General features: G+C 50.1%; 1 protein-coding gene across 2 annotated transcripts in view; it reads left to right on the top strand.

Annotated features, from left to right (window-relative positions):
• Col27a1 (collagen type XXVII alpha 1 chain) overlaps positions 1–12460 on the top strand; it is a 129922-nt gene extending 117462 nt beyond the window's left edge. The window contains exons 55-61 of one of the 2 annotated variants that reach the window (XM_045141752.1): positions 205–240; positions 909–935; positions 2437–2502; positions 4212–4380; positions 5205–5314; positions 7270–7488; positions 10635–12460. In XM_045141752.1, the coding sequence (XP_044997687.1) occupies positions 205–240; positions 909–935; positions 2437–2502; positions 4212–4380; positions 5205–5314; positions 7270–7488; positions 10635–10781 (774 nt within the window). In that variant the 3' untranslated portion in view covers positions 10782–12460. The remainder of the gene's footprint in view (positions 1–204; positions 241–908; positions 936–2436; positions 2503–4211; positions 4381–5204; positions 5315–7269; positions 7489–10634) is intronic. The other variant, XM_045141753.1, reaches the window with a different exon arrangement.
• Positions 12461–16276: the final 3816 nt, after the last annotated feature.

Below are 16276 nucleotides of genomic sequence, written 5' to 3'. Positions count from 1 at the left end.
GGGATTTTGATGGGCTGCTCTCAGGGCTTCCCTTACAATGATGGCTGAGATCCTTGTATGGTCTTTCCCTCTATACACTCATCTCATCAGCACCCATCGTTCCCATGGGAGCCTCATCCCTGGGTCTCAGGTGGGCTGAGGAGGGTGTGGTGGGGAGCCGGGAGGCTCTTGCTGTCCTAGGCTCACTGTTTCCTCTTCCTACAGGGTCCTCCAGGCCCAAGGGGGCAGCCTGGTCCACCGGTAGGTAACTGCATGCCGGTCATCTTGGTTTCTAGGGCTAGAGACAGTTGACTCGGAAGGAGACCAAGGCTTTGGCAGCAAAATGCACGCTGACCCTGAGCCTTGTGGGCCTTACAAGATCTCTAGGGAGCATGGGCAGCCCTGGTGGCCCTGATAAGGTGACTTCCTGGGGACAGGGGATCACACATTTCTTGACAAAGAGGTGATTCTGCGTAAGCCTAGCTTGGCGAACCTGGGGTTTTCCTGGGTGACTTCCCGCAGCGTGGCTGACTCGGAGGCAGGCGTAGCCTTGAAAAGCCCAGCGCAGCATGGGCGACAGCTGGTGAAACCTGCACCCCGGTTCCCTGTACAACCTGGAGGCAGCTCCACTGAAGAGTCTCCTCTCCCGGCAACTTTATCGTTTATCAGAACCTTGGGAAGAGGCCTTATTTTCATGTCACTTTCAGATCTTCTCAAGTCCCATAAGTTTCTGGAGCTTCCCGAAAGTCCCCTAAGCTGAGTCGTAGGGCTTCCTCCCTTCCCACTGCGGAGCGCAGGGGACAGCTACAAACACCGCAGTGTGGAGGCACTGCCCCTTCCTGTTAAGACAGTGCCTCCAACCTCCCGCAGCCCCCAGGCCACCAGCATGAGTTCCCATCAAATACTGACCCTACACCTTCTTCCTACAGGGTCCTCCTGGGCATCCTATCCACTTTGTAAGTTGTAGACCATACTACCATACTCTTTGGTCTCTTGGGGGTAAGATCTGAGTGGTGGGTGGGGGGAAAGCAGTTAAGCCTTCTCTAGCCACAGTGGCTAAATCCCTAGCTTGGCTGGGATGTCCTTCTTGTCCGCTGCACTGGAGTCCTGGGACCTGATCCCTGGTCAGGTGGCCAGAGAACTAAGGACTCCAGACTGAGGCCAGAGCAGCTACAGCACCAGCCCTTAGGGCCTGTCTGTGTCCTCCACACATGCGGGCTGATGCTAAGGTCCCTCCACCTCAGATTCGAGGCATGCAGGGACCTGGATTGGGCAAGCTGGCACATTTGGGCCCCCATGCTCCCTGGCAGCCCACCATAGCCCTGTTTGAGCTCAGCCTTCCCCAGGCAAGTGACAGATCTGTACCTTGATGGTGACCACAGGATCAGACCCTGGCAGCATCCCAGGGTATGGCCACAGAGAAGGGGCCCTAGGACCGCGAGCCACTCTGAGTCTCTCATTTTCTCACTATCCCTCCCTCTGCACCATCTGAGGATGGCTGGGAGAAGGAGATCCCAGCAAAGCCCTGTCCTCCCAAGATATGGAAAAGGAGAGCGAAGGCTTTGCATTTCTAAAATGAAAGCTGAAGTTCACTGAGCGCTTGTTGTATACCAAGCCTATTTTCCAGATTAGGGACCTGAGGTTGCATGGCTGGCTCCCCCACAGGTACAGTTAGGAAGGAACAGGGCCGGGGTTGTGATCTGCCAATTCTCTTTACTGCCCCTCTGTGAACCCCAGTCCCGGACCCTTTGCTGTGTTCTCAGCAAGTCTGAGCTGTGTCTCACCAAACCAGATGCCAGGAGCTGAGGGCAGGCTATGTGAGAGCAGTACAGTGATGCTCTTAGGGTCTGAAGGGACATGAAGGGGAGGGCCTCACCAGCCTGTGGGCAAGAGCATCTGCCGGAGCCTCCAATGGCAAGATGAAGAGAGGGTACTGCTAACATTTGCCAAGCTTCACTGTGAGGGGCTGGCCTGCATCCAGAGAGGCTTCCTGGCCTCTAACCTCATGTTGCAAGTAGTGCCCTTACCTTAGCCTTCAATAAGTTTTATGTCCTCTGGAGGCATTATCACCCCCCATCACAGATACAATGGAGAAAGGGAAGAATTTCCCAGGCAATGGGAACAGGTGTAAAGGCCCTGTGGCTGGAAACAGCAGGCATTTTGCATGTAGAAACTTAGAAGTACCTCATATGCCTGGCGCGGGAGTGCATGTCGAGAATGGTTCAGAATCACAGCACTCAGACGGTTTTGTAGCCTTGCTAAGGAGTTTGAACTAGCCTTGGGAGCTCTGGGGAGCTACTGAAGAGCTCAGAGGAAGGGAGTGGCATGGCAGGAGACCTAGCCAAGGTCCGGTCAAAGGAGGTGGGAGGATGGGAGAGTAGGTGCCTTGGGCTCTCATTTTCTGAGCTTGGGGGCACTAGAGAGCCAGGATCTATGCTTTGTCTTTTCTGATCACAGCAGCAAGATGACCTTGGGGCAGCTTTCCAGACATGGATAGACGTTCATGGAGCGCTCAAGCCAGAGGTACCACCAGGAGCTCTACCCACATGGTATCCAGTCCTGGGAGAACCAGAATGGCCATGGGAGGTCAATGTCCCCATGACCAGCACTTGAGTGTGTCAGAGCTTTTGTCTTGATGACACCTCACAGTCCCAGATGGGGGTTGGTCCTCAGGCTCAAATGAGCAGCAGCAAGTCCACGGACCCCACAGGCCAAGCCACTATTGTAAAGCCCGATGATAGCTCTGTGCTTCTATGCAGTGTCCCAGATCCAGGCCTGAGTGGCCTGAGTGAGGGAGTGACATTTACCTAGCTCCAGTGGCCACAGCAGCTTCCCAGGGTGTCCCTGCAAGAGCAAAGAGTTGGTGGTGGGCCCGGGGCCACTGCTGAGAGCTGGCCTGTGCTCAGCTCAGCTCCACAGCTTCAGGCCGGCAAGGACCTCATTGCGTCCTGGAGTCAGTCCAGCGAACATCAGAAGCATCCTTCTCAGTCTTGCCTCCTTCCCAGGACGGCGAGCTCAGCCCCGCAGCACAGACCTGCTACAAGTGCTTCAGGCTGCTTGCTGAGCTGGATGCTGGGACTCATATTTCGAGAGCAAAGAAAGGTGGCTAAGCCCCTGGCCATCTGTCCAGGGAGGCTATTAGGAAGAGACAAGACAGTCTGAGAGGCAGTGGGCAGATAAGAAGTGTGCTCCCAGTTAGATATCCCACTGGGAGCGCACACCTTGCAGCTATCCTTGCTGCTACCCCTGGAAATGGCCGTGTGAATACAGTGCCTTCCACATCCCCTGAGCTCTGCACACAGTGTCTGATATGTGGCGGCAGGATTCCAGAGTTGATTTCAGGCATATATTCAGACCCAGGCTGCTTGGTAGGGGTTTTACTCTCTTCCTTGTCCACTGTTGATCCTCAAAGCTACCTGCCCACCCCAAGGAGGCCATGTGGGTAAGAGTGTGGAGAGTCACACAGAGGAGACCTTCAGGCCAGTCAGCCGTGGTGTGGGGTGGACATCGCTTTGCTTCTAGTCTGTGGTCTCACAACCCCAACCCTACCTCAACAAGCTGTACCAGAGCCTGGAGGAGTGGTGTGTATCCAAACGTGGATTGGAGAGCAGCTGAGGGTCTCTGACACGCACGCACACACAGGCCCACATGAATACACGCATGCCTGCTCTGCTACCCCGACAGGATGGAGCACTCGCTCAGCTCTGGTTTATAGTTCTGGCAACAGGCTCCATGTCATACTGAATCCCAACAAGTCAAGACGCCCTAAGGCCCTGCCCCTTAGCGCTGCACACCCAAAGATCTGTTCCTTCTCAGAGTTTCAACCTTCCTCCTGGAACTTGCTACTGTTGCCCCCACTTGTGTGCCTCATGAGAGCCCCCCAGCTGCGAGACCTGGCAGACTCCTCCTTATCCCGTCCTGCCACCCCTGGGAATTTGGACACATCACCTAGGATCCTAAATACCCTGTCTGACTTATTCATGGGGCACAACCCACGGGCTGAGCAGGCTCCCTTCAGCCTGGCCCATCTTGACAGGCCCCCTCACCACCGCATTATGTCCCTGACCCCAGTTTCCTGATCTTGAGTTAGGAATAAGCCAGGCCCTCCATCTATGAGCCTTGTAACTCATCTATCTTCCAGGAAGTGAAGGCTTGGGACAGTGCAAGGAGGGCATGTGGACTATGAACAAGTCCAGCACCTGGGGGCTAATGCCATGCCTCTCCTGTGTTAGGGATACAGCTATCCAGACCAGCTGGTGCTGGACCAGGGAGGGGAGATCTTCAAAACCTTACACTACCTCAGCAACCTCATCCAGAGCATTAAGACGCCCCTGGGCACAAAGGAGAACCCAGCCCGCGTCTGCCGGGACCTCATGGACTGTGAGCAGAGGATGGTGGATGGTAAGACTGTCTTTAGGGCTGGGGCGGGACTTCCTGTTTGGGGCTGCAGAGTGCTGAGTGGAAAGTGTCAGGAGCTCAGATAAATGGAGTACCGGGTAGTTGGTGCATATTAGTTAAGTTTCTGTCTTCTGAAAGCATCATTTATTCACTCAACAAACAGTCTTCGTCCCTCACAGTCTGCCCGATCATGTGCTTCTGTCTATGAGGATACTATAGGGATACTGAGGCATGGTCCCACTCTACCATATCCTGCAGGGCTGGGACCAGCCACTTCAGGGTAATGCAAGAAGAACCTTGCGGAGAAAAGGCCTCCAGGGTCAAGAGAGCCCCAGCTCCAGGTGCTTCATGGTGGACCAGGGGCACCCTCCCATCCATCCACCTGCACCTCCCCCAACTCCCATTTGTGAGCTGGGACATTCCATGGTGCCACCCAAGTTCCCTCCTCTCCTCTGCACACAAAGCTGGGACTAGATGTGTCATCTCCCCGCTACTGGGTCTTTGGCTACCAGGATGAATCTCTGAGCCCTAGCTCCCCAGGAAGCCCCTAAGAGTTTCGGTTGGAGCACATGACTTGGAGGAACTCTTACAAGAGCCAATCCCTCGCTTGGCCTGAGGTTCAGCCTCAGTTGACCCCTCTGAAAAGTGGATACATCCCAGAAATAGCATAGGTAGTGTTTCTGGGAGATGGGACCCCACCAAGCCTCCCCACTCCCTCCCAACAGTAAGCCCCAGTGGGACTCAGGTAGTCACAGGTTCAAGTCCTTCTACAAAACCACATCTGAGCTCCTTCCTGATGTACACGTCTCCTTTCAATACTGCTGCAGGCACATACTGGGTAGACCCAAACCTTGGCTGCTCCTCTGACACCATCGAAGTCTCCTGCAACTTCACACATGGCGGGCAGACGTGTCTGAAGCCCATCACAACCTCCAAGGTACCACCTGCCCAGGTTCTGTCCCGAGCCCTATTCATCTTCTTGCAGGGCATAGGAAGCCACTCAGCTGCCTCACCTAGAAGTTAGGGGTGGGTGGGAATCACGTGTAATCACCAAACTCTTTCTGCCTCAGATTTAAAGCAGAGTAGCTAGGCAGGGGCAGAACGTGGGTAACCTCTGGTCATCAGCACGAAGAAAGACGGGGGTGCCACTGGAGTGGAAGGCAGCGACACTCAGCACTAAGCCCAGCGCAGATCATTGCAGTCACATGTGGACTTGGTGTTTGGCTTGTTTCGCATTGTGTCTGTTTATTGTGTGCTGGCCAGAGCGCTCCTGCGATCCACCTGTCTCTTCCTCCCCAGCACTGGTGTTACAGACACGTGCCTCCATGCTCACCATTCTTCTGTGGGCTCTGGGAATCAAGCTCTGATCCTCCTGCTTGCAAAGCAAGCCCTTCACTGGCTGGGCTATCTCCCCTGTCCCTGCGCTTGCAAGTATTCCCTCACATTCAGCAGCCCTCCTACTTGCCACCTCTGCCTATGGGCTGAATACTCAGGATGGCACCAGGTGCAACAACAAACCCACTTAGACAGTGGTGGGGGTGTGGTCATCCATGGTCCAGGGTGCCCTCCGTGGACTGTAGGCTGCAGTTCCACAGGACACTCCACACATAGAGAATAGTGTCATACAGAGAAGCTACTGTGGGTGCAGGGGAGCTGTGGAGTCCCTGTGTCCATTCCATCTTCTCCTTCCCTACGGTGGTGGTGGTGGGGGGGGGTTCCCGGGGAACCATATACGAGCAATGCCAGTCCTGGAGTTTGAGGACGTTTGGGCCAGGCAGTCACATGCAAGCTGGTCAGTTTACTTTTGCTGAGTCCCTGACATATGCCAGACCCTGAGTCAAATGTGTAGAGGTCAGAGTTGAGGTTGTCCCTACAGCAGTAGGGACACAGTGACCTCTTTGGGTCTCCTCCCTGATGACTCAAGTTTAGGGTCAAGGCACTTGCCTGTGAAACCTAAGAACCCGTGTTCGATTCCCCAGTACCCATTCAAGCCAGATGCATATGGTGGTGCATGCGTCTAGAGTCCATTTGCAGTGGCTGGAGGGCCGGGGGTGCCCATTCTCTCCCTCCCTCTCTTTTTCTCTCTCTTAAATAAATAAATAAATGGAATAATGAACATTAAAAAAGAAGTTTAAGGCTGGATTGGTAACATGACTGCCCACTGGGTGGCCACTCTCATCAGGAATAATGGCAGGATGTGTTAGCTTTGTGTCACTGCAACAAATATCCAAGGAAAGCAATTTATAAGGAAGAAAGGCCAATTTGGGCTTGTAGTTACTGGGGTTTCAATTCCTGGTTGACTCTGTCACTTTGGGGCCCGTGGTGAGGCAGAACATCACGGGTAGAGTGTGCAAGGGCATAGCTACTTATTTCACGGCAGCAGTGAAGTAAAGAGACAGGAAGGGGACAAAGTCCCAAAACCCCCTTCAAAGACACAATCCCAGTGGCCCAGCTGCTTCCTACCAGCCCTAGTCTCTCGAAGGTCTCTCCACCTCCCAGTGGTCTGGTCTGTATGTTATCAGCTCTGTCATGGCCAGCGAATGCCACCCCATAGCTCTGGGGACTCAGAAAGGCCAAGAAGGCCCCTCACATTTCCTCTACACTTATTAGAGCTTGGGCCCGGCTCAGCCCTGAGACCACACCCCTGGGAAAGCACACAGGCAAGCCACAGCAGAAGCCTTGAGCTATGGTTCTGGGGTGGAGCTGTTCTATTGGGTTGCCGGTCAGCTTTCACAGGCCTGTTTCTCTGTCTTTCAAGTGGACAGGTGACTGAGCCCACAGTTGGAAAAAGCTGTCCAGGAAAGGGATCTCACCCCTGCACCCTTCAGACAGAGAGAGGCAGGGAATCAGAGGACCATGGGGCCCAGCGCCTCACCTGTGTCTCCCTGACAGGTGGAGTTTGCAGTTAGCCGTGTCCAGATGAACTTCCTGCATCTGCTCAGCTCCGAGGTGACTCAGCACATCACCATCCATTGCCTGAACCTGACTGTGTGGCAGGAGGGCCCAGGGCTCACTCGGGCCAGGCATGCTGTGCGCTTCCGGGCTTGGAATGGGCAGATCTTCGAAGCTGGGGGCCAGTTTAGGCCAGAGGTGTCTATGGATGGCTGCAAGGTAACTATTGGAGCCCCTCATTATCTTGGTACTGATGTTTGGACAATGGGGAAAACTTGGTTGGTTAGATAAGATTATATCTTATGAGCTGGGTAGGCAGCCTAACCTGCCTCACAAGCATGGGGCCAGAACCACAAAAAATATAAAGAAGTTGGGCTGGAGAAATGGCTTAGAGGTTTAGGGGCTTGCCTGCAAAACCTAAGGACCCAGGTTCCATTCCCCAGAGCCCACATAAGCCAGATGCACAAGGAGGTACATGTGTCTGGAGTTCATTCACAATAGCTGGAGGCCCTGGTGTGCCCATTTCCATTCTCTCTCTCTCTCTCCCTGTCTGTATCTCTCTCGCAAATAAATAAATGAAAGTATTTATTTTAAAAACTCTTTAAAAAGTTTCCAGGCATGGTGGCATGCACACCTTTAATCCCGGCACACCAGAGGCAGAGGTAGGAGAATCACTGGAAGTTCAAGGCTACCCTGAGACTACATATAATTCCAGGTCAGCCTGGGCTAGAGTGAGACCTTACTGGAAAAAAAAAAAAAAAAGAGCCTGGTGGGGGGGGTGCGATACTGTGCTCCACCATGCCAGGAGGAACCTGAGTCATTTATGACCAAAAGTTTTTATTGGGGGCTGGAGAGATGGCTTAGCGGTTAGGCGCTTGCCTGTGAAGCCTAAGGACCCTGGTTCGAGGCTCAATTCCCCAGGACCCACGTGAGCCAGACGCACAAGGGGGCACACACGTCTGGAGTTCCTTTGCAGTGGCTAGAAGCCCTGGCGCGCCCATCCTCTCTCTCTATATATATATCTGCCTCTTTCTCTGTTTGTCACTCTCAAATAAAATAAAAAATTTAAAACAAATAAAAAATTAAAAAAAGTTTTTTATTGGGTGGTCACAATTTTCTCATGGCTTATACCCCATCTTGCCATCTGCCCAACATCCCTGGAGTCATAGCCCTGGCATCTTAACAGAAGACTCCATAGGAGAAGTGATGCCAGTGATGGGAAGATGAGCTTCATCCACCCACCGCTCTTGTCTCTGTTCCCTGCCAGTTAACAGATTAAGGCGAAGCCCTTGGAGTTTTCTGTAGAAATAATCAGCCCATTCATGAAAACTGCAGTCTCCCTGGTCATTTCGCTATTGCAACTCTTCCTTGACCCCATCATATTCACCCCAAGTCTGTGTAGTCTCCTAGAGTACCCTACTGGGGCAGCTGAAGGAGGCCTATGGAGGCTTGACTGGTTCATCATTATCCATGTTTTTTAAAGGATACCTAATCAAATGTATTATTTGAAGATTTTATTTTTATTTAATTATTTATTAGAGTGAGAGAGTATGGGTGCACCAGGGCCTCTAGCCACTGCAAATGAACCACTATGTACATCTGGCTTACATGGGACCTGGAGAATCAAACCTGGATCCTTAGGCTTCAGAAGCATGCACCTTAACTGCTAAGCCATCTCTCCAGCCCCTATCCATGTCTTTTATTTTTTTCCTGTTTCTCCTGGTAGCACACTGCTGATTCAACACTAAGCTTGGCTCTTTTTTTCACCAACAAGGTGGGTGGGGGGATGTTAAACACCTTGAGGTGTTTGTCCTTGGGAACAGCCTGGCTTGTGCACCTCCGGCAGCATTCCCCGTGACAATGTGTTCAAGTCTGCTTCCCCTCTTTCTTCTGTCTTTGGTATGGGATTTCATCTTCCCATGCCTTTACTTGGCATGTTTGTGCAGATGCCTTTCAACTCTACAAAGCAAGGAGCGCTTGGTAACCAGCTGGTCTTTGTTTTTCTGCCATTCCTCCTTGCTTGCAGCTTGTATGCAGAGTTCTCTTGTACTGTCACCTATCCAGGTGGTTTTGGGTGCTCTCAGGGTAGGTCCATATGAAGTAACAGAGGCCCTCTGGCCCCCACTGCCTGACCACTCTAGTCTGCCTGAAGGATGCCAAAGAATGACCCCTGAAGAGTACTGAACTCTCTTTGAGTACCAGTCTCATGAGTTGCTATTGTAAAATCCAGTGGACACTGAGATTTCTTTCATATTGGATCGGGTCAGTTCTGTATGCTTTGAATTTAAAATTGACTTCTAGAATGTTCTTAGAAAAGAACTACTACATTTCCCCCCAGTTTGGATCTGTTTTGTTTGCTTGCTGAGACAGCTAGGTATGAACTTATGAAAATGTGTTCCTCTTGGTTTTCTTGCCATTCCCATTGCATTGAAATCTTCCTTTCCTTCTGTCTCTCCATCCTTCTCTCTCTCTCCCTCTTTCCATTGACTTCTCTTTGTCACACCATTTTCCAAATCTACATTAAAGATACATCCCATTTTAGTATCTGATAAGCTGTCACCCTATCTTTATCTGAAGGATGACCTTTTATTTTGAAAATGACTACAGACCTATCTTTAGATGTTTTTAGTGCAATTTTGAACAGCAACGTTGTTACTAGAACATTTTCCAGTGTCAGGAAGGTAAAAACTCCACAGGAGAGAGAGTCTTCTGCTCTGGGCCACTGTCCTTTGCCTCCTACAGTTCCTTCGGAACTCTCCCTTCCCTCTTGGGTTTGGGGACGAGTATTTCCAGCTTGGAGTTTGCAGTGGGTGGTTTGCGAAGCACGACCATTTCATCTTGCTATGGGTTATGGAAAAAAGCCTTGTTCCTTCCCTTTTCCCCTTCCTTCTTCCTCCCACTCTCCCAGTACTGTGGGCTGGCACAGTCGTGCCAGGAGAGTGACTCCCCAGGTAGAAAGGCTGGTGCGTTCATCCCCTCAAAGCAAGACAAGTAACTGGTTTCCTGAACATAGCTTGTTGAATTGGGTACCCTTAACCCTCTTACTAAGAAATCAGATCCCCTTTGGCTAGGAAAGGAAGCTGTTTTTCTTGTGCACTATGAAACGACCTTACTAGTGAACCTTTTAGGGAGAAAGAAGAAGGGCACCTGCAGAGCTCGGTGCTATGTTCTGCTACGCGCTGCGAGTGGTTCAGAGTTAAACCTCTGTGATGGCTAATGTTTCAGGAATAAGCTGCCTCTCCAGTGCTTGGGTGATGATCAATGGAGGTCATTGCTAAGGTGAAAACCAGGAGAGAAGATGCTGGGGAAAGGCTTGAGAACATGGCAGGAACCACATTTATTCTCACCCCTCCACCTGCCCACAGGTCCATGATGGCCGCTGGCATCAGACACACTTCACCTTCCGGACCCAGGACCCACAGCAGCTGCCCATCGTCAGTGTGGACAACCTCCCTCCTGCCTCATCAGGGAAGCGATACCGCCTTGAGGTTGGGCCCGCGTGCTTCCTCTGACCTCTGACGTCCAGGCTCCTCTGGGCCTCATGGACGAGGAAAGTGGAAGGGGCAGCTAGAGTCAGGAGAGGAACCCTTCGCCCTAGGACCCTTGGGCGGGCCCCAACTGTTGTCTGCTCAGCAGGAGTGGGTTGGGCAGGAGCAAGACTCAGGCTGTCCTTGGGAACCACCCATCCCAACTTAACCCCAGAGACCAACCAAAGAGTCAATCAGAGGAAGCCGGGTCTGCAACCCACCCCGCCTGTGGCCTGTCACCCAGCTCTGTGGCCACTCTCTCCTTCCCGGCTTCTTACCCAAAGAGCCCCCCCAGCAACACCATCTTAAGGGAAGGGGACATATTTTGTCAGTGGTCCCTGCCAGGGAGCTTTTGATGTGCAATAATACAAAGGAGACATGAAAAAAAAGGAGAAAAGGAAAGAAATTTATATATTATTATTATTATTATTATTTAAGCAAAGAGAAGGTGTGTTACTGTTTTCTCACCTGAGAGAGGCAAGAGGAAGAACAGGACAGCGGGGTGGGGAAGGCAGACCCGTCTGGGTGGCCTGTGCTACCTCCCACTGTGAAGTCGCTGGTGCTCACAATTGTCTCTTGGTGTATGTGATTTTTTTTTAAGGAAAAAAAAAAAACCCTTATTTAAGATTCTAAAGGTGCTACTATTTTTTGCCACAAACTTTGAAGAAACTTTTTGAGCGGGGCCTCATCCACATCATTCTTTCCTCCAAATGACAAAGTTTGGGGAATTTTTAAGTTGTCCTTGCATCATCCTTGTAATTGGCTGAGGAGGAAACAAAGTAAAGGAAAAAAAAGCAGCATAAACAAACCAAAAATCCTACCAGAAACCAGAAGTAGAGAGATTTCCTATTAACCTATGGACTTAGAAGTGCCTGTCCTTCTACCAAGCACGTTGACTTGGCCTTTTATAGTTCCGGGAGGGCATGCCCTAGAGAAGCTCTGGCCAAAGGCCTGACCTTTGAGAATCCATTCCAACAGAGGCTGTCTGGGGTGGCCTTGGAGGAGGGACTTAAACCAGGACCCCCTCTGAAGCCTGGAGACATCCCTCCACAGGAGGAACCCACCCTCCTTTCTCATGACCAAGCAGTCCTGTAGAAATCCACTGTCCTTCACCCTGAGCATCCATTTCACCAATTTGGATGGAGGAGAAAGTGTTAATTGTGGGTATCTTGGCATTCCATGTGACAGAGACATTCAGTATACTCTGAATCCTATCTGATCAGTGAACAAGTCAGGACCCCAATTGGATTTTGAAGTTATTTTAACTATGGAATTATTTTTATAGAAGGAAAATTTATGTGAAAGTCTATTTGTGTATTTCTAAAGTTGTGTCTCGCCGTGAATTGGATTTGCTTTTCATTATTTAATACCTCACTGTGGTCCTCCCCCACACCACCTGTGCTCCCCCTCCCGCCCCCTCCTCCCCACCCGCTAGCCTGGGCGCACCCCAGGGAAGTGCCTTTTGTCTCAGCCTGGTCTCCACCTCAGCGCCCTTTCTTGTTTGCCCCTCTGCGTCTCCATCCAGCCTTCCCCTTGTCACTTGGTGTAGTCACTGTCCTTGTTTTGTTTATGTTCGAATGTCAGAGTGTTCAAACCCCAGTGGGTTCTGTTTCTCCTTTTCCCTTCTGGACTTTAAATAAATATTTAAAACTGAGGCAATGGAATGGCAGTCTGAGACCTTGTGCTTCTTTGCAAAAGTTGAGGGCAGTTTTGAGCAGGGCACGGCAGCAGGAAGAAGCACATGGAGGGTGCTTTAAGAACCTGGGTTTAGAAACACAGGATTGCTTCTTCTCAGAGTTCTGGGATTAAAGTGGAGACAGGTTTATTCTCTCTCCAAGTCCCAGGGCAAGAGCCGTCCTTCCCTTCTCTACACCGCTCCCCGCCCCACCCCCACACATGCTGGAACCACAACTTGGGGCCTTGCACCTGCTAAGGTCCTTAAGATGCATCATGCACCAGTCCATTTTATATGGCAAACGTCAAATTCTGTAGCTTCAAGTCCAACATTTCTAACCAGTGATGAACTCTGTGGAGTTCCAGTTCAGGACGCACAGCTGCACTTCCCACAGCCTGGAGAAAATGCCATCCCAAGCGGGCAGCTCTCCTTAGCAGTTATTCTATAGTCCTGGCATCTCCAAAATCCTGGGGCTTCCATGACAACTCATGATTCATCCATGCCATGGCTCCATCACATAGGATCTCCACCAATCCTGCCTTACATTCCTCAGTAATCATTTTTAAAAAGTCATCATAGGGGCTGGACAGGTTAAGGTGCTTGCCTTCAGAGCCTGAGGACCCAGGTTTGATTCCCCAGTACACATGTAAGCCAGTTGCACATGGTGGCACATGCATCTGGAGTTTTTTTCCCAGTGGCTAGAGACCCTGGTATGCCTATTCTGCCTCCCCTCCTTATGTCTTTCTCTCTCTCTTAAAAATAAATAATTTAAAATTTCATTACAGGCTAAAAGATGGCTCAGCAGTTAAGATAATTGCCTCAAATGCCTAACAAAACAGTTTGATTCCCCAGTACCCATGTAAAGCCAGATGCACAAAGTGGTGCATGCATCTGGAATTCATTTGCAGTGGCTGGGGACCCTGGCACACCCATATTCATTCTCCCTCCCTCTCCCCTTGCAAATAAATAATTATTTTTAAAAATTCATTGCAAATCCAATGACACCCCCCTCTTTTTTGCCTGCATTTGTTAAAACTCCCATAGCACCAGATAGACTACCAAATTTGTTAACCCAGGGGGAAATAAAACCAATTTTTTTAAAGCTGGAAAACTTTAGCATTCTTCAAGCTACCTGCATTCTAAAAGATCAGCATTCTTCCTACTGCCCCTATGCAGAACAGCTAGCCCAGTCTCAATGGAGCAGCTGCCTCCTGCCCAAAACTTTCACTGGTTTCTGTGCCCAGTGTCCATCTGCTCTGTCAGCCCATTTCTTCTAAATTCAATCCTGCTCAAGTTCTCAGGACATGGCAGAATGCAGCTAACCTCTCACACAAACTGCCTCTAGCCCAGTTTGGTTAAAGTTCTTCCTCATAAGCCAAGCCTGCACAGTACACAGTTCTTTCTGCATTTAGGTATTACAACTCTGACTAGAATGATTCATAAAGCTCTAGTTAGAGCACTGCAAGTCATCTCTTAATCTAAGGTGTCCAATTTCCATATTCCTCCTGCAAATCAATTCCAAAGAATCAAAAGTCACACCAGCAGGTTTCTAATGACCTCACTCCTCTGGTCCCGGTTCTCTACTTTAGTTAACTTCAAGATGCTGGGACGAAAACACCAAACCAAAAGCAGCTGGAGGCAGGAGAGGGCTTATTTTGGCTTACAGTTTCAAGTAGAAGCTTCATGACAGCCAGGGACAGTTGGCAGAGCAGGAGCTGGACCTCCTTGCCACAACAGGTGGACAACAGCAGTAGGAGAGTGAACTAAACTCTGGCAAAGGGGAGCTGGCTATAACACCCCATAGCCTGCCCCCAACATTATCTCCTCTAGCAAGGCTCCACCTCCCAAATTGTGATCACCTGGGGACCAAGCATTCAAAACACAAGTTTATGGAAGACATCTGATTCAAACCACCATAGTACATGTATAAAAATTGTCAATAAAAGTTTTGAAGAAAAAGCTAAAATATAAAGCTTTGGGATGGGGTGTCAGATTTCTTTTATTAGCATTGGAGTTCAAGATAGAGGCACTGAGACAAATGGTTGTTAAAAAAATATGTCTTATGTTTATTTATTTATCTGAGAGAGAAAGGGCATGTCAGGGCCTCTAGCCACTGTAAACAAACTGCAGACATATGTGCCACCTTGTACATCTGGTTTTTGTGGATACTGGGGAATCAAACCTGGGTCCTTTGGCTTTGCAGGCAAGTGCCTTAACCACTAAGCAATCCCTCCAGCCCCCAAATGGCTTTGTTTTTTACTTTAAGACTTTATTGTAATAGATAAAGGAAGAGGAAAGGGAGGCAAAAGAAAAGGAGAGAAAAGGAATTAAGGAACAGGAGAACTAAAGAGAGAGAACAAGAAGATTTAAGGGTTATGGGAAGATGATGAGGAGGTAAACTACCTTGCAAGGGAGAAGTCTTGGGTGATATGCTGAAGGTGGGATTCCCTTTATTCAGCCTAAGACTACTCACTACAGTAACAGGAGGTGGTTCCCGAATCCCAGATCTAGTCTGAGGGTGGCCAGATGGAGGGAGAGCTCTGGAACCCTAACAAGGAGAGAAGAATGTTCTCATTCCTTTGACAATCAGTGTACACTGCTGTGACAAAACACCAGAAGGAATCAGCTTAAAGGAGAAAACACTGATTTTGGCTCACAGCAGCATGAGGAATGCCCACGAGCTCATTCAATGTTGGCTTCGTTCATCACAGGAGGAGGGTTGGCATGGAGGAGTTCGTGGAGTTACAATCAGATGGCAAAGCCTCTCTCACATGTTGGCTGATAAGGAATCAGAGAGAACAAGCATGAATCAGAGGCAAGTGTCACTGTCAAGGCCTGTCCCCAGCCATCCACTCCTGCTAGTGAGGCCACAGATCCAGAGGTTCCATGACTTCCCAAAAAGCACCACCAGCTTGGGGCCAAGTGTTCAAACACATGAGCCTGTGAGAACTATTTCACATTTAAACCCTAAAAATCAAAAAATGAAATTAGGGCTGGAGAGATGGCTTAGCGGTTAAGCGCTTGCCTGTGAAACCTAAGGATCTTGGTTTGAGGCTCGATTCCCCAGGACCCACGTTAGCCTGATGCACAAGGGGGCACACACATCTGGAGTTTGTTTGCAGTGGCTGGAGGCCCTGGCGCACCCGTTCTCTCTCTTTCTTTCTGTCTGCCTCTTTCTCTCTCTGTTGCTCTCAAATAACTAAATAAAAATGAACAACAACAAAAAAAAATGAAGTTGACCTGAAGTACCTATTTCTGGAACCATTTGTATAAATCTGTCATATACTCTTGTCCCCAAAGAGTTTCCTAGGCTGTTGAGGTGGCTTCTCAGGTTGTAGGTAGGAAGATTGTCTCATGTTTGTCTGTCTTGGGGTAGGACGCAGGACAGACATCTCATATGGAGTATGCTACAGAGAGCAGCCGAAGGAAGGACCATGAACTCATTCAACATTGGCCCGGGAACCTCTCCTTTTTCTCTCCATCTCCTTCATCCCAGTTTACTCGGCAGCTTCTCTATGTCAAGCCACAGAGGTGGCAGGGTGTCTGTGTGGCTCTGTCTGAGGATGCAGCGGGAGGGCCAGCCTGGCCTGCCCACGTACAGGGAGGGACAAAACAGCACAAGCCATAGGTTTGCTTGGCGTTGCAGTCAGCTTTGCATTGCTGGCAGAAAACACCTGACCAAGAGCAGCTTGCAGAACAAAAAATATTTATTTTGGCTTACAGACTCAGGGGAAGCTCCATGATAGCAGGGGAAAACAATGGCATGAGCAAAGGGTGGACAGTGCCTCCTAGCCAGCATCAAATG

The sequence above is a fragment of the Jaculus jaculus genome, chromosome 1 (assembly GCF_020740685.1).
Source record: "Jaculus jaculus isolate mJacJac1 chromosome 1, mJacJac1.mat.Y.cur, whole genome shotgun sequence".
Classification (NCBI taxonomy): Eukaryota; Metazoa; Chordata; class Mammalia; order Rodentia; family Dipodidae; genus Jaculus; species Jaculus jaculus.
The sequence above is the reverse complement of the archived record's forward strand: the minus strand, read 5'-3'. Positions and strand labels throughout refer to the sequence as shown.